This window comes from Taudactylus pleione, unplaced genomic scaffold (genome assembly GCF_031769625.1).
Source record: "Taudactylus pleione unplaced genomic scaffold, aTauple2 ptg000149l, whole genome shotgun sequence".
NCBI lineage: Eukaryota > Metazoa > Chordata > Amphibia > Anura > Myobatrachidae > Taudactylus > Taudactylus pleione.
This window is the reverse complement of record NW_028284551.1, coordinates 668,408-691,592: the sequence shown is the minus strand read 5'-3', so window position 1 is coordinate 691,592 and position 23,185 is coordinate 668,408. Positions and strand designations below refer to the sequence as shown.

Sequence of the window (23,185 nt, the reverse complement as noted above, 5' to 3'; positions counted from 1 at the left end):
GGGCAACATTATTAATTATCTTATGGGGGCAATATGATGTGATTTTTAGTAAATATGTATTGATGTGAGCAATACTTATTATTTTATGCCACTATGTGCTGCCTATATCATGAAATAAGTGTTGTCTCTGTCCATTAAGAGTCAAACAGTATTGCCTCTATAAAACAATTATTCATATTGTCCACTTAATTTAATCATACATTAATTTGCCCCTCTTGTATAATAAAATAATCCCCCGTAACACATAAGATATTTTTTGTTTTTGCCCCATTAATGAAGAACCAATGCTTGCCCATATTATTATAAATGACTATTCTAGTTCAGTCAGCACAAACCCACACATTGCTGTCAGTTTCAGTTTTCACCTCTAAACTGCTGAATAGTAAATCCATTGGTTTGGACGTGAAACAGTCGGTGATGTACCGAACCACCACAAAATAATATTATTAGTAATTGTAGCCTCAAGTGTTTTTGTTTTGAAGACAGCTGCCTCTTCTGATTATCCCTTGTCGGACTCGTGGCCTAATTGTGCAATACATTACCATTGTATAAAACACAAACTAATGTTAATTGACACTAGATATAATAAGTACAGTAGCAGTGTTTATAACAGCGCTAAAACACATTGCCATTGTTTAGACGTGTATTTTACGACCAATGAAAACCACTAGAAGCCCCAAGGTACAAAACACATCACGTCCCAACTTATTTATCACCATCGAAAAGAGGATTTTAACAGTCAGAACAATCCTGTCGATATAATGTTGCTGCAGCAATTGGATGTCAGTTTAGAGGCTGAAAGCTGTTTTACTAGTTTGGGTTATTGAGCTCATAACATTAGAAGGTCAAGGAAAAAGATTGTGTAAGAATTAAAATGTTTCTGTTGCTACAGATCTCTGGCGTTTTTTTGGGTTTTTTTTTTTTTTTTTTTTAAAGCGACAGCTCATTTTCCAACCAACGTTCCCTAAAATTAATTTACTGGAGCATAATGAGCTACAGATTACTATTATATGTTTAAAAAATTGGCAAAAGAAACATTATCAGTAAGATCTGTTGCCACTGCGGGAACTCCTGCGTGTCTTCTCGTATTTTTAAAGCAGCAATCATTTTAAAGAAAATAACAAGCTGGTTTTGCCTTTAAAATGATTGCCGCTTTAAAATTATGGGAAGACTAGCAGGAGTTCCCGCAGAGGCACCAGATCGCACCCTATAGCTGGTCTCTATCTTTCACTCTGCTTAACGCTTCAATCACAATTTACATGAGGCACGTGATAAACAATTTAAGCTTACTGTGGAACACTAAACATATTCTAAAAATGTTATGTGTTCCTTGTTATCTTTTTTATTTATTTTGTGGATATGTGTTGTGGGTTGGTACAGGGTTGCTGTGCAAGTTGTGGGTGCCTTAGGTGTCCCTCCCCCTGACCACATCCCCCAGCTCTATACAAACATGGAGGAGCAGCAACCGGCAGCTTCACAGCGACTGTCCACCATGTCATCTGTCAGTGCACATTGTGGGGTTTCAGTGGTTACAATCAAGACTGTAAATGACTGACATTGCATCACTGAAAATATTTGTGTCTGGAAATATTCAACCTGCCAATAAATGAGCTATTTTTCTGCATGTTGAATGCAATTGTTACTATTTATTCTTATCCTCTGGGCTTTATGTATTGATTTTTCTTGATGATAATTAAATTCACAAAACACATGTTAAGTTCTGTATATAATATATATCATATGGCAAAAGCAACAGAAAACAAATTAGTATCAGACTCTCAATATTTTTTTTATTAACTACTGCACTTTCAATACTTTATTGTTCATCTGGTAACAGGGCGGATACATAGATTAATATGCCCCCCCCATCCTCCCACCATGAGTTTTATTTGTGCAAACAGCGGACTTTGTTGACACTCCCTTAACAGAGCCCATTCTGTCACTCTCCAGGTTTCCAGGAAAGGAATCTCTATGGCACACTCAGTGGTATAGTGTGTAACCACGGCGCCCGCTGCATGTGCATCCCCCCTTCCCCTTTGTACCAAGTCAAAAGGAAATACAATTAAACATTAGGGGCATTATATACTGTACAACACATCAATAGGATTAAGGAGACTATCAGGGGTATTCAATATGGGAGCAAAAACATCATTTTTGCGTTAATATCGCACCTATGACGTCATTATCGCAGGTTTTAGTTTTACACCGTATTCAATTTCAAAGACTTTTCGCAAGTTCGAAAAGTCTTTGATAAAAAACGGGGATAACTTTTCACCATTGAATAGGTGTCGAAAAAAAGTGCAGAATTGGGGTTTAGGGGTGCAGGCTTAAAAAAAATAGCCTGCACCCCTGGGAATGACATTTAAAAAAGAACTGTGTAAAAAAAAGTTTAAAAAAAAAATAGGGACACCCCAAAAAATTAATTTAAAAATTGGGGTGAAAAAAAAAAATGGGAAAAAAATGTTTAACAATAGGGAAATAGGTTCAGGGCTGTTCTGCAAGTATGCGGCAGGTGTATTCTAGAGTAGATTTATAGCGGCAGGTGCACAATTGCAGAATTTTTAAAAACTTACTTTAGGGACATCAAAATATGCTAGTACCCATTTTCATGTACCCCAAATTTGATGGGACCACTTAAAAAAACGAAAAAAATAACCTAAGTGCTCTTCTGCATCACTTCTTCAATGTCGGGAAAAAACACCTGCTGCGGCTATTAAATCCCCGACTTTCAATTACAGGGGGTACCCATAGTGATCCCCCATGTTTTTACAACTTTAGGGGGGTCCTACAATTTTTTTAAGGAAAATTTCGTAACTTTACGCAAATCCCACTTCGCAGGCTCCCGTTTTTTGTTAGTTTCATATTGAATAAGGGGATAAGCGGGCGCGCGCCCGATACTTTAACACAGGTAAAAGCTCCGATATGAAACGTAAACTTCGACAGCGAAGTTTACGTTTCATATTGAATACCCCTCTATGTCATTTTAAAAAAAATATATATTTTTTTCATTTATAATAATTATATACAAATTATTTTCCATTTTTTTTTATTATGATTGTAAATGATGTACAGTCAGTTTGTCAGAATTTGTGGGTTTTTGTTTGTCCACCCGCATCTTTAGGATTGACCACAAGTTCTCAATGGGATTAGGGTCTGGAGAGTTTCCTGGCCATGGACCCAAAATTTCGATGTTTTGTTCTCCGAGCCACTTAGTTATCACTTTTGCCTTACGGCAAGGTGCTTCATCATGCTGGAAAAGGCATTGTTCATCACCAAACTGTTCTTGGATGGTTGGGAGAAGTTGCTTTTGGAGGATGTTTTGGTACCATTCTTTATTCATGACTGTGTTCTTATGCAAAATTGTGAGTGATCCCACTCCCTTGGCTGAGAAGCAACCACACACATGAATGGTCTCAGGATGCTTTACTGTTGACTTGACTCTTTGCATAAACTTAATGTAATTGTCAATAAAAGCCTTTGACACTCATGAAATGCTTGTAATATTACTTCAGTATACCATAATAACATCTGACAAAAAGGTCTAAAAACACTGAAGCAACAAACTTTGTGAAAAGCAATACTTGTGTCATTCTCAAAACTTTGGCTGTAATGTTTGCCTGCCTAGTTTACATACAGGATTAAATTAATGGTGATTATAATTTCATATACTAAATATTATAAGCTAAACTATATATATATAAATGTGTGTATGTGTGTGTCTTCGTGAAATAATGTGATATTTAAGAAGGCTATGAATAAAAAATGGTTGTCATTTTTAGTGTGTTATATACATACATACATATACATACACACACACGTCCATTGCCGCCCAGCCATTTTCTATATATATATATATATACACACATATACATACACACACACACACACACATGGCCCCCCTCCACAGACCCCGCCCCCTCAACAGACCCGCCCCCATTAGGGCTGCTACCGGAAATTTCCCGGGCTGGTTTTCGATCCCAATCCGCCCCTGGTCTGTCATATGCTTCATCTGCAAAGAAAATGCTAAAGATATAAAACATAAAAACAATGCCACTCTAACAACTAAGGAGAGAAATGCATTGAGGGTCACTCCGCATTTTATATTAGCAGACAGGTGTAGTAGGTTCAAATCCCGACAGCGGCAGCCTGGCAAGGGTGAATATCCTGATCGTCCCTAAGGTAAGTATCGCTAGCCTAATTCTACCCCCTAACCCTAACCCTCCCTTAGGGGTGCCTAACTCTAACCTTCCCCCCAAGTGCCTAACAATAATCCGCCCTCTAAGTGCCTAAACCTAACCCCCCCCTTCCCCGCTGCCTAAACCTTAGTCCCCTGGGGGGGGGTGTCTAACCCTAACATTAGTACCACACCGGGACTAGAGAGTCTGGAAGCCGGCAGTCGGCATTTAGACCGTCAGCTTCCACACTACATCCCTAGCAGACTAATAGAGTACATACTATACCAGAGGTTCCCAAACTTGGTCCTCAGGTGGCTTAATTAGTACCTCAGTCAATTTGATTTAACCACCTGTGCTGAACCACGGATATCTTTAAAACCTGAACTGTTGGGGTGCCTTGAGGACCGCATTTGGGAACCTCTGCACTATACGATGTACTGAACGATATATCGTTCCAACGCAAATTGGAACGATATGTCATACATAAAGTGTGTACGCCCGATCTGTCGTTCCCAGCCATTGTTCATCGCATTGTCCTATCTGCTGTGCTGCAGTGCAGTTACATGCAGCATGTAAGCATACATCGCACCGTCGTACAGCGGATTGTACAGTGTGTACGGTGCATGCAATGTATCATTACATCTGTCGCCACATTGCTGGGTTGCAACGTCATATGGTGTGTAGTGTGTACCCAGCTTAAGGGCCTGATTCTGAGTTGCACGCACTGATGATGTTGGACACAGTGGATTTTTTTGTCTTCTGCACATTTATATATGGGGTACTGTGCATGCATCCAGATAGCGTGTGCACAGAGACACTGCCCCTGCCATAGGGCTGGTGCAAGTTTGGATGGTGTGACGGATGTTGGGCGTCTCAGTCCTTGCACATGTGGAGGCACAGATGTATACCAGGGAAAGGCTTTGCAGCTCCATTTGCATATAGATGAGCGACTGCCAATAGAGGCAGACACAGACGCAGCTGCGCCCAAATTAGAATCACCCCCTAGTATACAATTACATATTACTGTCGTGCTTGTTTATGTGATTGTTTATCTGGTTCGTTATTGTACTTTGACTTGTGCACAGTCTGTAACTAGTTACTGCTCTTTCCACAAATCTATTCTCCATTTGTACTTTCTGTTAATCCAGATTTTAAAATCATATTTTGATAATGCTATCCTTAACCTCGACAGCTTATATCATGCTGGATGTGTAACACCCAATGACCATAGGGCCTGATTCAGACCCGCTCGCGAGCGCACAGCCCTCGCGAGCGGGTCGATGGTCCCCGACTGCGCATGCGCCGCCTCCGGCGTGCGCATGCACGAGACCTGTACTGCGACGGCAGCTCTGTCGCAACGGGTCTCGCTACAAGACGGGACGGCTGTCGATGTTGATTGACAGCTCACCCCGTTTTGTAGGCGGGGAGTGGGGGTGGCTGCACAAACACAGGCGTTCCCTTAGGAATAACTGGCATTTTTGGGCGGCCCTACTGACTTCACTCGTGATGTCAGTAGTGGACTTCCTGCTCTATTAGAGCAGGTCCACTCGGGCTTGCAAGAGCTGAGACCCTACCACATGGTCTCCTCGCAAGCCCGATGGTTGTGATAATCGCGTCCAACACCAGGCCGCTCGTAAAAGCTGTGGGTGGTCACCCACAGCTTAGCGAGCGGCCTGGAGGCTGAAAAAAAAAAATCCCTGCCCTGATTCAGAGCGTGTGCTCACAAACAGCGAGTGCCTCTGAATCAGGCCCATAGTCTGTGTTGCACTAAATGACCCCCAACGATCTGCAGGTTTGTATTTTGAATAGACATTTGTACAATGCTGGCATTGTGCATAGAACTTTCTGTGATCCCATTGTTTTAAAACATGGCCACCCTATGTTTAGCCAAATCGTCCACAGACCTAATCTTTGAGATCTGCGACCATAAGACCAGAGAGCATTTCGTATGGCCAGTTTAACCATTACATTGGTTAAACACTGAACCCTTAAGAAGCGGAACACATAGGACCAACCTCCTGCAAACGGGCCAGCGACTGCTTAGAAAAGATTAATTCTCAGCTCTTCTAAACATGTTCATGGACACGCACATGGACAGGTATGGCTGGGCCTCCTCACCTCTGAGGCCTATGGTAACCAGAGGGTGGACAGGCATGGCTGGGCCTCCTCACCTCTGAGGCCTATGGTAACCAGAGGGTGGACAGGCATGGCCGGGCCTCTACACCTCTGAGGTCTATGGTAACCAGAGGGTGGACAGGCATGGCCGGGCCTCTACACCTCTGAGGTCTATGGTAACCAGAGGGTGGACAAGAGGCATGGCTGGGCCTCCTCACCTCTGAGGTCTATGGTAACCAGCAGGTGGAGAGTCATGGCTAGCCCTTCTCACCTCTGCCAGTTATGGTAACCAAGGAGTGGACAGGCATGGCTGGACTTCCTCACCTCTGAGGTCTATGGTAACCAGGGACTGGACTGTCATGGCTGAGCCTCCTCACCTCTGAGGTCTATGGTAACCAGAGGGTGGACAGGCATGGCTGTGACTCCTTTCCTCTGAGGTCTATGGTAACCAGGGGTGGACAGGCATGGCTGGGCCTCCTCACCTTTGATATCTATGGTAACCAGGGACTGGACTGTCATGGCTGAGCCTCCTCACCTCTGAGGTCTATGGTAACCAGAGGGTGGACAGGCATGGCTGTGACTCCTTTCCTCTGAGGTCTATGGTAACCAGGGGTGGACAGGCATGGCTGGGCCTCCTCACCTTTGATATCTATGGTAACCAGGGGGGGGACTGTCATGGCTGAGCCTCCTCACATCTGAGGTCTATGGTAACCAGAGGGTGGACAGGGGCCTGGCTGGGCCTCCTTACCTTTGAGGTCTATGGTAACCACAATACAAAAAAAATAAAAAAAACTGTGAATCTTATAACAAGCAATGGGAATACTTTTAATTATGTTACATTAAATATTAACTAAACATTTGTCCAAAGGTTTAACAAGTTCCACCCATAGAATTTGACCTTAAGTTATCAAAATGATACCCCACCCACACCATGCAGCACAATGAATTGATGGTTGTTGGTACAGCTCATTTCATAAACTATATGTTCAGCAAATTGCAAATTTACAAATACTGCACAACACGAAATTTTGATTTACGTGAATTGTCATTGCATCTTCTACCTACAGTACAACTAGTTTCTACAAAAGAGCATTTTATTTTACCTTGTATATAATTGGAAATGAAGCAGTGTGCAGAAGTCAGAAAATAAATGTAAATGCATAAACTGAGAGGTTTAATGTGTTTATTTTATACTCAACTGGAAATGATGTTTACCGTGTCATTTTATATTTCCTTTTACAATTTAAAAGACTGTTAAAATTGGTCAATTACAACACTAGGAACAGCAAACAATGTTTGTGTAGCATAATAGATATACCAAATGTGTATCTCAATATGTGTGGGCACATCTGTAAGTTGAAGAGAGGGTCTAAAAAATTCAGAATGAGAGTTTTGAAGAGACGTGAAGCAAGGCAATCTATTCTAAATATACACTCATTCTCTCATGGCAGATTGACATAATTGACATGTCAACCTTTCAGTAATGGATTTAAGGTGAATGAGGTACTTAAGTGACATTAAGATGTATGTCTGTCACACAGGGGCCCATTGTTATGTTCCAGTAACAGGATAAGCCCTGAGCTGAAGAAGTCTTCAAATATAGTACAAATGTGCCCTTCTATTGAGACAAATTGAATTGAAGTCTCTTCATACTGCAAACAGGACACAAGACATATCAGGCAGTTGTTATGTGAGTTCTGACTGGGTTTGAGTCAAAGACCACTACACTTCTAGGCTATTGGACCAGTTAGTGTGATGTATCTGTCTTCACGACGGGCCTGCAGGAATATATAATGCCTATTAGTACACTGGAGGTGCTATTATTGCTCCGGTTCCTGTGCTGTTCCTGCTTTGGCTCTGAACTTACTATGTTTTAGGGGAATATGTATTAATAATCGTGATTATTAAGGTTCCGTACCGCGGTGGATATTTTAATTTTTAATTTAAGAAAATCCCCACTATGGACAAAGGGGAGCTCGCAGTCCCTGCGAATTATATCCCCGGCATTATGTGGAAGTCTTTCACCCGCACACTCAGACAGTGTAAATTTCTGCCGACAGCCAGTGGCTCCATAGGCTTAAATCGGTTTACATGGTGTAAACTAACGGGGTCAAACTCCGAAAAAACTTAACTTTTTGGAGTTCGGTACATAGGGCTGAGATCAGGGGCATAATTACCGCATTTTTTACTAAATAGACCCCTCTTCTACTTTTCTCTTCTTTACCAGCTATCTAGTGATGCAGGCAAAGGGTCACAGTGATATGTGCCTGACTGGGTTGAAGCAAAGGCATTCCAACTTAGTAGGTCCCCTTTGCTGTTTATAGGATAATGCCATCTCAAGATGGTGTTTCCCAGTAATGAAAAGCAATGTTGGATTGCGTATAGTATCCGAACACATAGAGATCTAATGGGACAAAGGTAAGTTCTGGTGTTAACTTTTGTTAACTTTCTGATAAATATAATAAAGTTGAGAAAGACCATTTTTCTAGCTTATATCTTCACTGCGTACCTTAATATAAAATGTATAGAGCTGCTACATTAAGTGTGATGTAAGTATATGTAAGTATATAAAAAATAGCCATATATATAAACCCGGAATTCCAAACTTCTGTTGTAGGTAGCAGAATGTGCTGATATTGTTTTCCTCTCCCTTGGATGCAGCACTCGGCTCCTAGCACAGTGAGGGAGCTGGCACTTCACACAGACTGGTCCCCGTGGGCAGCCTGCAGCCCCGGCACCCTCGATTTAAAAAAAAAATGGGGACTCCGGTCCGCAAGGCCACGCCCCCACATGCGAGGCCACGACCCTTATTTTCCAGCACACGTGGTTGCGCCGTGCAGAATACAGGCTCCCCGTCCCTGCCTGAACCGGGTGCAATGTAAGATAGGGACGCCACTGCACATTCAGCCTTCCGAACCACCTTTCCAGATGTGTATTCTTCATACTCCCTGACCATGGTGTGTTTTGGCAGTGGAGCAACCATCCTTCTTTTCTTGCGAACATCGGGTTCTGCTCTTTTCCACTGCCCCACAAAGGGGAAGCAGTCGGATTCCCGACTGTCTAATCCCGGCAAGGGTTAAATGACAGGCATCGAGATCCCGACGCCTGTCATTTTACCAAACGCTGGGAGACCGACCTCCGGCTTCCTGATCGAAGGTAAGCCGGGCACGGACAGCCGCAGGGGGGGAGGGTTAGGTTAGAGGCTCCCGGGGCGGACTTAGGGTTAGGGACCCCCCACCGGGAGGGTTAGGTTTAGTCTAGAGGAAGGGGGGGTTAGGGTTAGGCACCCCCGGGGGGAGGTTAGGGTTAGGCACCCCCGGGGGGAGGTTAGGGTTAGGCACCCCCCTGGGAGACTTAGGTTTAGGCAGCGGGAAAGTGGGGGTTAGTTTTAGGCACTTAGAGGGGGGTTAGAGTTAGGCACTTGGGGGGGGGTTAGGGTTAGGCACCCCTAAGTGAGGGTTAGGGTTAAGGGGGGGGAGTTAGGTTAGTTTATACTTACCTGTAGCGCAGTCAGGATCTTCACCTCTGCCGGGCTTCCTCTGTCAGGATTTCATACTGTTCCCCCACAAAGTATCCCTCAAAGAGCCAGTGCAACATCCGAGTGGTCTAGTGAGAAGTACAGGGACCAGACTTTCTTCTTCCCAGATAGCTTGGCTCTGTGCCTCAGGAATGCAATATGGTCTCTGCTTAACACCCACTCCTCCAGGTATATTTATGTTGTGTTCCACCAATGTAGTGCATCCCGGCAGGGAAGAAAACACATCCTGATTATTGCGAGCTAAGGCTTCCGCTCCTTTTCGCTGTTTTGCTAACAAAGGTATCCGCCAGCGGAACTTCTGTAGGACCTGGTGAACTACCCTAGGAACCTGAGGGATGGCAGTTTCCAGCACATCCATGGCAACATCTGTATTGGGTATAACACCTCTGCAAATAGTTTTCTCTGGCTGTAACCGGACAGGGTGTTGCAGATTTCTTTCCCTAGACATTAATTGTGCAGAGGTTCCCTCTCCAAAGAGGACTGGGTTGTGCTTTTCCACTCTTCTCCATTTTCGGAGGTAGGGTCTTGGAGACTTTACATTGGCGTTGTCTCTGTGGTTCCTTTTAAAGCTCAACAAATCCTGGGAAATTACATCCCAATATGATAGGATAGGGAAGCTTAGGACCAACCGCGCCGACCACCTCATAAGCGCGACCCTTTATGGTGAGGCTCACTCGCACTTGGGAAAAGTTTTCTGTGGATCCATGAACGCAGAGTACTTCAACTAACCCTGACACCTTTTCTACTGTCCTGGGCAGGACAGCCTCTGAGAACAGGGTAAGCTCGCTCCCTGAGTCTATAATAGCTGGGAGTTCTCACCATTCAGTAACACAGTTTCCCACATTAACGGGGTCTGGAATACAGGGGTACCATCGTGCAAAAAGCCGGATACATAGTGCCCATACTAACAACATCACACTCCATAGGCTCTGTTTTTCTGGGACAGTCCCACCTTACATGACCTGGCTCTCCACACTCATAGCAAACGACCCTGGCATCTCCAGCGGTGATTCCTTGAGGAGGGGGTGACAGGGTCACAGGCTAATGGGGTGCCATCTTAACTGGTCACCCATTCCCTGGTTTCTTTTCTGCCATTTTTGTCATATTTCCTGCAGTCTCATACCGCTCCAATACTGTAATTATTTCCTCTAATTTCTGAGGAGCAGCATGTCTGACCCAGTGCTGCATATTCCACCTTAGAGTTCTTATACACTGGTCATCAACCACCGTCTCTACAATCTGATCGCCAGTGCCGTCTTCTGGCTGGAGCCAACTCCGCCATTGTCTGGTGAGTTCTGCAACCTGCTTCCGAATAGGGACCCCTGGTAGTAGGGCCCATTCAAAGAAGCGCTGCACTTTCCCAGAAGGAGTGAGACCTGACCGAGCTAGAATGGCTCTTTTGACTAGGTCATATTTCTCTGCATCAGCAGAGGACAAATCAGAATAGGCTTTCTGAGCCTCACCAGAGAGATAGGGGGCAAGACTATTGGCCCAAGTATCTGCTGGCCACTTTAAACGCTGTGCGACCCTCGCAAAAATTAATAAATACGCCTCTGGGTTATCTGAAGTGGACATTTTCTTTTTCTATTTCATTTGCCCTGCACCTGTGCTGCCCATTGATTGGGTCACTAGCTGCAACATTTGTTCCTCTGTCTTTTGGTGGGAGCCCAACAAATTTACTATAGTGCAAAAAACTTCCTCCATTTTTATAGTGGGAGGTGGATGTACAAGTGTAGGTGCTTTTAAATAACAAGCCAGTTTACACAAATAAATATATCTCTTTATTTCAGCTAAGCAACTGTTATTCAAGTTTAACACAGAAAAAAAAACACTGCTTTTTTTCCCTTCAGCAATGCAGGGGTTAAACAGAACACATGGAAACAACAGATGAACTTTAATTAGACAGCATAAACACTAGCTGGTGAACACACTAATCAGCATCTTAAGCACCTCAGTAAAAAAAAAGGAAAGCAACTTTTGTTTTTTCTTTTTTAATAAACCCACAAAACAGCTTTTGCATGGTGCATAGCAGGTTACACAAAGTTTTTATTATAAATTAGGTTTTTCTGGTTTGCCAACCATGTCAGTTCCTTTGCTACACCGTAGGCGTCTAGCAATTGCACTGCGAGACAGTATAGGAATGAGGACTCCAGACAGACAGGTACTTGGTGAAGCAGTGTCTTTTTAATGGCAGCAAATACTGTACTTTAACTTACATGCGCATAGGCCTGGATACACACAGGCAAATAACAGAAAATAAGCAAATAAACACAAAAGGAAATGTCCCAGCACTCTTTGTGCTTCACAGTCAGCAGTTACAATATCTGTGGAAGGGATAGGGATGAAGTGCGCTCAATAGTGGTCAATCTAAATTGTACTATTTGTATTGGAAATCAACCTGAATGTCTAAAATAATAATAATGCACAATAGTAATATTTTCATGACTATTTTATTTTCTAGATGCTCTTAATTAAAAAATGCACTGCACTCGTAGTGCTAGTGAATATTCAAATGAATGAAACAGTATATGGTCATAAAAATCACTGCGGGGGGTCAGCTGTGATTTTACATGACAGTCATTCATTTTTATGACCAATATTACTATTGTTCATTATTATTATTTTAGACATTCAGGTTGATTTCCAATACAAATAGTACAATTTAGATTGACCACTATTAAGCACACTTCATCCCTATCAAGTTTGCCGTATAAGAGGTGGACCCCTCTTGATTTTTTGAAGCGCAGCCGTAGTCGGCCTAATAATAATACTAGAGCGCAGTAGATCGCGTTTTCACAATATCTGTGGACCTTCCAGGCCCTGGCACCCTAATGCTAACCACCACCCCGACCTATCGCCTGGCCAGCTTGTCCAGCTTCAAGAGCAAGGAGCAACAGGTGTGTGAGTTTTAAACCCTTCCTGTGCTGCTGACTTCCTGCTGGCTCTGGGCGACCTGGAAAACCAGGAATTCTATATTTCCAGTTTGAGCTGTGCAAAGCCCAAATAATCCGGAATTCCAAACTTCTATTGTAGGTGCAGAATTTGCCGATCTTGTTTTCCTCTCCCTTGGAGAGAGCTAATCCCACCACAATGTGTGCAATGCAGGTGAGAGACCACCCCTCTCACCACAATATACATACATGTACACCACATATCTATCTTCAGAACATATAAAAATGATGACTAGATTACATTATAATTTGTCCTTCCCAGTTGCAATTTTTGACAAGTGAACAAATAAACACAGATGGAGGAGCCGGATGATGTGATGGAGAAAGTAGGACATAATCTACTTTCCACAGTCCCTGCTCTATCATTTGCTTTGGTAATTCAGTGAGTTCAGCAGACCATCATCTCTGTATAGAATACATATGCTGATGTGAGCATTCCTCTCAAACCCAATGGTTGAACTGAAAGTATGGAAGTTTTACAATCAAAACTGTAGGGGAAGTGATTGTATGAGTATGGCATATCGCCATATACTGTCCCTCTCCCTCCTTGACAATTGCTCATACCCATATTCTCATGGACTACGATGGCTTATGTAACGCTGAAATCATATGGGACACCTTGCAATGAATAACCAAGTTAGTAGCATTGGTGACTGAGCAAATAAAACTTCTGTGGTTTGGATGTGAGTAATATTTTGGGATCTTTCACATAAATATATGTACTTACTGTAAGCACTTAGGGGCCTGTGAGGGGTATTCAATATGAAACGTTAACTTCACTGTCGAAGTTAACGTTTCATATCAGAGTTTTTTTCTGCGTTAAGTCTGGTGCGCGCTCCCGCTTATCCCCGTATTCAATATAAAATTAACGCTATAAATCTATTCTAGAAAACACCTGCCGCATACTTGCAGAATAGCCCTGAACCTATTTCCCTATTGTTAAACAATTTTTTCCCTTTTTTTTCTTTGTCACCCCAATTTTTAAATTAATTTTTTGGGTTGTCCCTTTTTTTTTTAAACTTTTTTTGACACAGTTCTTAAATGTCAGTCCCAGGGGTGCAGGCTATTTTTATTAAGCCTGCACCCCTAAACCCCAATTCTGCACTTTTTTTCGACACCTATTCAATGGTGAAAACTTATCCCCGTTTTTTATCAAAGACTTTTCAAAACTGCGATAAGTCTTTGAAATTGAATACGGTGTAAAACTAAAACCTGCGATAATTACGTCATAGGTGAGATATTAACGCAAAAACGATGTTATCGCACCCATATTGAATACCCCTGTATGTATCAAAGCTGAGAGAGATGAAATGGTGAGAGATAAACCAATCAGCTTCCAATTTACATTTTGCATGCTGTGTTTAAAAAAATTATAGTTAGGAGCTGATTGGTTGCTAATTTATTTGTTACAATTTTATCTTTCTACCAACTTTGATTCACAGGCCTCGTATTGCTGTGTCTTCCATTTGTTCCCAAAATGCAGCTAACGGTTACCGTCTTGCTCCTTGGCCCGTTTTCTAACAAGCGTTTTTATTATTGCAACTTTCCTGCAATATATAGATAATAGCTATTGTACTTTACAGTGAATATTCTAATGAATAATTTTGTAAAGGGTAAAGCTGACAGAAAATTACATCTGCAATGAGAAAAGTGACATGCTGAATTTTAATCGGCCTTTTCATTCTGAAGATAATTGATGAGCGCTTTTCTGGCAAGTCGTATCCATTTGGCGTCTACGGTTGCAGCCTTCTATTAAGTTTTTGCTTTGCGTGGCATGGAGATAGAATTGTGACAGACATTGTCAGGCCGAAGCTGCATTGTGTGACTAATTCTGGTGCTGGACATAGCACGTTCACAGACCTGGAGCCTATTGTCAGCTCTGCTTCAGCATATAATCAGGCACTTAGTACTAATAAGCAGATGATATGCATGATTTGTACATATGGAAATAACCACAGATTCCTATAAACAGATGCATCATGAGCTTACTGTTGGTGGGCAGTATAGTGCACAAAGCTTTAAGCCACCAATGCAATCAATGTTTATTTCCTTTATTATTTTATCAAAATGGGTTTCCTGTATACATTCTATAATGCATACTAGTTCATATGCTTAAACACATGTAAATGTATTACTGGAAGACATTCATGAGTGTTATTCTATAAGTAGCTGTAAAGAAACACCGGTATTGACTATTGACCATAACAACCAATCAGAGGTCTGCTTTCATTTTATACGTTGTACAGAAAAATGACAGAATCTGATACGCTGGTTTTCTCTCTGATTCAGATAGACCTAATGCCGATGCTTATGTCGTTGAGCGATTATCGGTGGTCTGTGCAGGCATCTGAGTCGCACTGGACATGCAGAAAGTTTCATTTTCATTGTTGCTTGCAGTGAGGATTTATTTGCAAAGTGATTGACAGGCAGGGACCATTTGTGGGTGGCAACGGGGAGGTGGCATCTCAAATGCAGGCACGTTTTTGGGACGTATCTCAGCCGGCGACTAAATACCACCCAATGTGTTTGATTGTTATATTATGTACTAATAAATGGAATGTACATTAATGACTGAAGTACCCCAATTAATGTATGGATTTTCTTTAATCATAAGTAGTTGAGTTAGGGGGTTTTCAATTAGAGGCGGAAGTGATACGTTTTCACGGGTGTTAACTTTTCACATCTATCGCCTGGATAATTCCACTTAACGGCTGTATACGGGTATTAACTTAATGTGCAATCCAATTAGAAAATGTGTCACCCAATTATTCTTACTGGTTAAACACTCGTTAAGCATAGGTGAAAATAGGGAAATCCGTCTGTACCCCCAAAAAACACAAACTAATATTGGATAACAATATAGAAGTTTATTATTGGCCATAATAATAGAAAGCAAGTGTTTTTCTGTATAATACTACTCTACCTAAATTAGGGATGCAAACAAATGCCCGTAAGTGTATATTTGTGTCATTTTAAGCCACTTTTAAAAAACTTCAAATTACACCTCTACCACCAACCTGTAATCTTAAAAACACCTGTCCCATTCATACAGCACCCCCATATACCGGTCCCACATCAATTAACCCATTTTCCTGCACTTTGCACGTGTTTACCCCCAAAATTACGTTATTATTGGCAAATTTAAACTAATTAAAAGCTTAATTTTACCTAATTGGTCATTAAGGAGGGCATCCCAGTGGTTCTGAACCAAGTCCTAACATTTTTACCTTAAAATAGGGATTTTCCCCAAATTTTCACCTGCTCCGGAGGTCGTGAAAAAATATTAGTGTGAAATCGGCTTATCGTCTCTAAATGAATTCCCTCCTTAATCTATTTTGCTGGGTCAGTAATTATTCCACCTATTTCCACAGACAACAATCCTAATAACATGAATTGTTGGGGGTACTTGAGGACTAGAGTTGAAAACTCCTGGATTAGCATATAAATTCAATCGTAGACAAATTTGGGATTCAGTAGAGGAGTTTATCTATACAGGAGACTAAAAGGAGTAAGAATCTAGAAGGAAAAGGGACATTTGGGTTCCCATCCAGTAATGGGAAAGTTGTTACATTTTACGGACATTGACAAGACTTAGGGCCTGATTCAGAGCCGCTCGCTATTTGCGAGCGTTCGCTCTGAATCTGGGCAGGGACCCTACTACAGCTTTAGCGGGCGGCCTGGTGATGGTCGCGATTATCATGACCATCGGGCTTGCGACGAGACCCTTGTGGTAGGGCAGGGGTGTATCTACCCATTGGCCAGGATGGCACTCGCCAGGGGCGCCGACCAAAGGGGGGGCGCCGCCCAGCAGTACCACCAGTAGCCAAGGGGTGGACAAGTCCCTCAGACCCACAAGTGTAGGGCAGACCACAGTGAGAGCGGTCTGCCCTACACAGTTTACAAACAGACAGCCGCCAGCGGCGGCTGTGTGTTTGTAATAGCAGCCAGCTAATGAGAGTCATATAGAGTCTCATTAGCTGCTGCGTCGTCCGCGGAGGGAGCCGGCTGGAGCTCACTCATGAGCTCCGTGTTCCGGCTCCCCCCGCAGCATGTGACGGGAGAGACGTCATACCTCATGACGTCTCTCCCATGCAGGAGAAGAGCGGGCCGGGACTCAGACAGCGGCGGTCGCATCAGGAGTGGGGACAAGGTAAGTTGAATTTTTTTTTTGGTTCTTTGTGTGTGTGCGTGAAAGCGTGGCACTACAGGGGGGGAGCACTGAAATAGGGGGTGTCCGCTACTGGGGCACTTTATGGGGGGTGCCCGCTACTGTATTGGGGTAGCCACTACTGGGGGCAATTTATGGGGGAAGGCCACTACTGGGAGCACTGTATAGGGGTGGCCACTACTGGGGGCACTGTATAGGGGGTCTACAACTGGGGGCACTGTATAGGGGACTACTACTAGGAGCACTGTTTAGGGGGGCTACTACTGGGGGCACTGTATAGGGGGGACTACTACTGGGTACTATTACTGGGGGCACTGTATGGGGGAGACTACTACTGGGTACTATTACTGGGGGCACTGTATACGGGGGACTACTACTGGGTACTATTACTGGGGGCATTCTATAGGGGGGAGTAATACTGGGTACTATTACTGGGGGCACTGTATAGGGTGACTACTACTGGGTACTATTACTGGTGGCACTGTATAGGGGGCTACTACTGGGGTCTACTACTGTTGGCACTGTATAGGGGGGACTACTACTGGGGGCAATGCAGCATAGGGGGGATTACTACTAGGGGCACTGTATAGGGGGGGCTACTACTGGGGGCAATGCAGCATAGGGGGGATTACTACTGGGGGCACTGCATAAGGGGGGCAGGGGGGGGTGCCAGTACATTACTTTGCCAGGGGTGCTTGGATCCCTAGATACACCCCTGTGGTAGGGTCTCGTCCATCGCAAGCCCCATTACGTGTGATGTCAGTAGGGCCCGCCCACAAGTGGCAGGCGTTCCTAAGAAAACGCCTCCGTTTGTGCAGCCACCCCCCGACCCGCCTACAAAACGGGGCGAGCTGTCGATCAACATCGACAGCCGCCCCATCTTGTTGCGAGCCCTGGAGCGAGTGATTTCTCGCTCGCTTCGGGGCTCGCGCACGCGCACTGCCCGGCCATCGACCCGCTTGCGAGCACTATGCGCTCGCGAGCGGGTCTGACTTAAGATCAATAGCTTTAGTGTATGATGTGTACACCAAAGGGACCATGTACATATTACAACAAACTGGCACCTCTAGATGTACTGTAAGTGTCATTAGTGTAAAATAGCCCTGTTTGTCTACTCTACACCATACCTATAATTGTATATTTAGTAGTGATATGCTGTCACCTGGATTATGTGCTTAGTACAACATAACACAATATAGAAGCTTCACTTTGTTGTCAAGTAAACTATTTTGTTTCACAAGTTGTATACATACACAGAATGCATATACTGTACAATAATATGCATAACACAATTGCTATCATCATCATGAATACAAAAACTTTAGCTGATAAATATAGCAAAATACCTCAATTCAAGGTTACGCGTGTACAAAGGTGGACAGTGCTGTTACTTGTTTTAAAAAATAAGAATATGAATAGATCTAAGCAGGACTGTCACCAGAAATTGTTGCAGCCCACTATACATGAAACAGCCCCCACTCTTTTGTCCCACCCCTTTTCTCCACCTCTCAGTCTTTTGTCCCACCCCTTTCCTCCACCCCTCAGTCTTTTGTCCCACCCCTTTCCTCCACCCCTCAGTCTTTTGTCCCACCCCTTTCCTCCAACCATCAGTCTTTTGTCCCACCCCTTTCCCCCACACTCTTTTGTCCCAGCAGCCCTTTTCCTTACACTCTTTTGTCCCACCCCTTTCCTCCAACCATCAGTCTTTTGTCCCACCCCTTTCCTCCACCCCTCAGTCTTTTGTCCCACCCCTTTCCCCCACTCTTTTGTCCCACCCCTTTCCCCCACACTCTTTTGTCCCAGCAGCCCTTTTCCTTACACTCTTTTGTCTCACCCTTTCCTCCAACCATCAGTCTTTTGTCTCACCCTTTCCTCCACCCTTCAGTCTTTTGTCCCACCCCTTATCCCCCCACTCTTTTGTCCCAGCAGTCCTTTTCCTTACACTCTTTTGTCCCAGCCCTTTTCCCCACACACTTTTGTCCCAGCAGCCCTTTTCCTTACACTCTTTTGTCCCAGCAGCCCTTTTCCTTACACTCTTTTGTCCCAGCCCTTTCGTCCCACCTTTCCCCCACTCACCTTTTTGCATCTGACCTTCAGTTGGGAACAGACCGACCCCTTCAGATCATGTATACTAGCTCAGCCAATGGAATCATGCAACCTCAATTAACAGGTCCATCAGCAGAGGACACTGGTCCTGAGGTCAAATTGTGCACCACATGCAGGTATCAGATCACAGCGTAATCCCTAAACCTCTTATATATTAGATATAGTTTATGCTGGGTACACACTAGGCGATATATCGTTCGTACAGCCGACAAAATATATATTGTTAAGTCCAAAGATGTGAAAGATGTCTTTCACAGATATATTGCATTAGCCGTGCTGCACGGCAGATGCCATATATCTTTCACATCTGCTTGTGTGTACACACCAACCCATATGCTGGCCACAGGGACCAACCGACCCATATGCTGGCCACAGGGACCAACCAACCCATATGCTGGCCACAGGGACCAACCGACCCATATGCTGGCCACAGGGACCAACCGACCCATATGCTGGCCACAGGGACCAACCGACCCATATGCTGGCCACAGGGAACAACCGACCCATATGCTGGCCACAGGGAACAACCGACCCATATGCTGGCCACAGGGAACAACATCATAGCTGGTTATTCTGGCCGATTGACAAGTGTGTATGCACAAGGTCGTTTGTGCATAACCTTGCCAAATCGCTAGATGAGTTGGCGGGTTGGCCCATTTAACTATTTGTTGTTCAAGTGTGTACCCCACATAAGATTACAACTTTCTGGTAGGAAAGAGAGTTTTGTAGAAAAGATGGCTCTGCAGGTGTTATTCAAGAAACAGTTGATGCAATGGTGACCTCCTCTCCTATACTGTTATTTGTAGCACACTCATTTCCTGTAATGCACCTTTGCTAACCTGGCTCTTGTACATTCCATTGTGTTTTCTTGTTTGTCTGTGTATATATAAACCAGCTTACCCTCTGACATCTATCTTCTGCTCACAGAGAATGAGAAACTAGACAAACGTAAAGATATATTTCATATTCAGATAGCATTACACAGAATAACTATAAAACCAGCATGTCAGATGAAATTGTATGTGTGCACTGCACTAGGTCTAACAAGAAAACGGAAAATTATTGTAACATTTCTAACTACAATATTACACAAATACAGATAAAACTGGCAACATTACGGTTATTTTGTCTGAGCTTTCCGCTGAAAAATGTCAGCGCAAACACCATAGATGTAATAAGCAACACAGACTTTTTACTAATAACGCTTCAGCACAAACTGAGAAAACACACACACACGTTCTACAGAATATGCAGTTTAAAAAACATGCAGATAAAGTAATGGAGCAGATTCAGATTTGAAAGTAGGGCGTGTATTTACCCTGCTTGATCTATCTATCTATCTATCTATCTATCTATCTATCTATCTATCTATTTGTCCTTGCCATTCTGGTGGAACTATAATACATATAAGAACTAGAAGTAGACTGATACTGATGCAGTATTATTTTAATACAGTAGCTATTAAGAACTTAATAGCAGAAGCAAACATTAAAGTAATAAGATTATTTGAAAACACACAGATATGATAAATATATAACTGGACAATGTAGCATAGAACAAGGGCAGGGATTTGCTACAGTTGTCATTTAAGTGTTACTTTGATTTTAAGACTGATTTCATTTATTAATCTAATGAAATATATTTTCTTGCACATTCAGATGAACTTGACATTATTTCTATGGCTGAAACGACCATGACACCCGAGGAAATTGAGCTGGAAATGACTAAAATCCAGCGACTTCGAGAAGTCTTGGTGAGAAGAGAATCAGAACTCAAGTTCATGTGAGTATTTGTTACATTGTAAGGCAGTTAGTAAAGCTACAGTATGTATGCAAATTTATCTAGGAATAACAAACGTATTATACATGATAAGAAACTTGGACACTGTTATTGTACACATAATAGAAATAATATAATGGAACACACAAATGTAGATGTACAGTACAAGTTTCCATGCCTTGAAAGAACTTAAAATGTTTGACAATTATTGCTCCATCTTTAGCCCACCCAAATAAGATGCAGGCATTATAGCAAAGTTGGCATTATAAATAGGCAACATATAGGGGTAAATTCAATTAGGGGTGATGTCCACAATTTAGTGCGCTCCTAGGCTGCACATATGGTAGGCTCTAAAACTCATATTTTCTTACGAACAGCTATGCAGATGTGAACAAAAATGGTAACTTTATGGTGGAATTTGGGTGTGAAATATGCACAATTTAAGGTGCGGTTACTGGCGTCATAACGCAGCTGCAACAATACAATAGATAGTACTTATCTGCAGAAAATACACATATTGTTGTCTGTTACCAACTCTTTCACACTTAGAAAACCAAACTAATCCCACCCCAATAGATATAAACACAGGAATTCTGGTGTGCATTGAATAAAATATTTCCCCACAGCTACAACATTACGGAATGCATTATTATTTGATAAACTCCTGAAATTGTGCACATTTGCATCTTTCTGTAAGTCACTTATTTAAGATTTTTTGTATTTATTTATTAAATTTTCTTATTTCATTAGCTCCAATAAATGTCCTACAGGCTACACCATTCATTATGGCATCCAACATGGATGCTATTAAAATGTGCTTATTACTGTGTAGTTGAATTTTAAAAAGATCTTTGAAGTTTGTGCTTCTTTGTTATTTGCAATTTTGTGGTGTGAACCTAACCCTAATCACAATTATATAATCTGTTGTTTAGGTAATAGTATACCTTATTGCTGTTTTGCGGTCCTCTTGCAGTGTAGCACAGCTTGTGAAATTAATATTTTTATTATACAGTATTAAATTTATAGCCTGATGTTTACAAGCTTGTATAACTGCCCTAGTCAGCTTTTCCTTGTGTTGCTGATGTACTGTACATCCACTTTTATAGCCACAGTAATTATTCAGAGCTATTTCATGAATTGCAAATAACTTTATGACACAAACCTTTTCTGAACTTGTGGAAGCCAAATGCGTTAGAATAAAAAAACATCTAAATACAGATATGTTAATATTGAAATCTCTTTAGAGCATAGAAGTTCTGTAGAAGATAAAAGTTCCATTACCGTAGAAATTTCAAAGCAGCTTCTTTTGTCTTTTAAAATGACAACATGTATCACATTTTGTATCAGCCTTTATGGAAATGAAGAAGAATTCAGATTCCTTATAAAACACAGACATAAATCAATGCTCAATATATGGCATAATTAAGGCATTGCATATGTCTAGTACAACAGTTATGTTTTTAGAGATTTTAGGAACATTATAACATTTCCATATTAAAATATGAAGGCTTTAAAAACTCTATTATATCAGTGTGTCCCAGTATGCCACAGTGCCTCCAGTATGCCACACTACACCATTATTGTACAGTGCCCCCTTATAACGCAGTGTCCTATTATGCCACACAGTGCCCCATTACTCCATAGTGCCCCATTATATCACAGTGCCGCATTATGTCACATAGCGTCCCATTATGTCTCGTAGTGCCCCACTATGCCACGCAGTGCCCCATTATAGCACAGTGTGCCCAATATGCCACACAGTGCTCCATTAGGCTCATCACTGTTGTGGTGGCCTTGAGCCTCCTGATAACATTGTGCTGTAGCATACGCTGCAGGATGCAGGCAGCTCAGCTCTGGTCTCACTCAAGTGATGTTCACACTTAAGAGTCTTGGGAGCTGGGAGGTAGAGCTCCCTCATTCCGCATCTGGAAACAGGTGGTCTGGCACTCTAATTCTGGGAACAACTGCTGCTGGAAAGTGATGGATAATCCCCCCACCCCAATCCATTAAACAATTAACCTTCACCACACTATTAATACAGGCAGATTACAGGTGCCAGCAGGCCCTTAATGTCCGGGCATGCTGGCACTTGTTCCACCAGTGGAGCCCTGCTTAGGCAGGCTGCTGGGACTTTTAGAGCACCTGTAACTAGCAGTATTATTAACTAATTTGTTATTGTTAACCCCGCGTCCACTTCCACCAGGGCTGGTAATTCCTCAATGGGGGGGATCCCATTTTATTTTTGGAGTCCCCACTTTTCAAGGAATTCCAGCCTGGACTAACCAGTTTGAGGCTGGCTAATGTGATGGTAGGGGGACCCCACACTGTGTGTATCCCTGTCATGGCATTAACC

General features: G+C 42.8%; 1 protein-coding gene across 1 annotated transcript in view; it reads left to right on the top strand.

Moving 5' to 3' along the window:
• BMERB1 (bMERB domain containing 1) overlaps positions 1-23,185 on the top strand; it is a 286,252-nt gene that overhangs the window by 164,084 nt on the left and 98,983 nt on the right. The window contains exon 2 of the mRNA XM_088474217.1: positions 20,712-20,835. Coding sequence (XP_088330343.1) covers positions 20,712-20,835 — 124 coding nt within the window. The remainder of the gene's footprint in view (positions 1-20,711; positions 20,836-23,185) is intronic.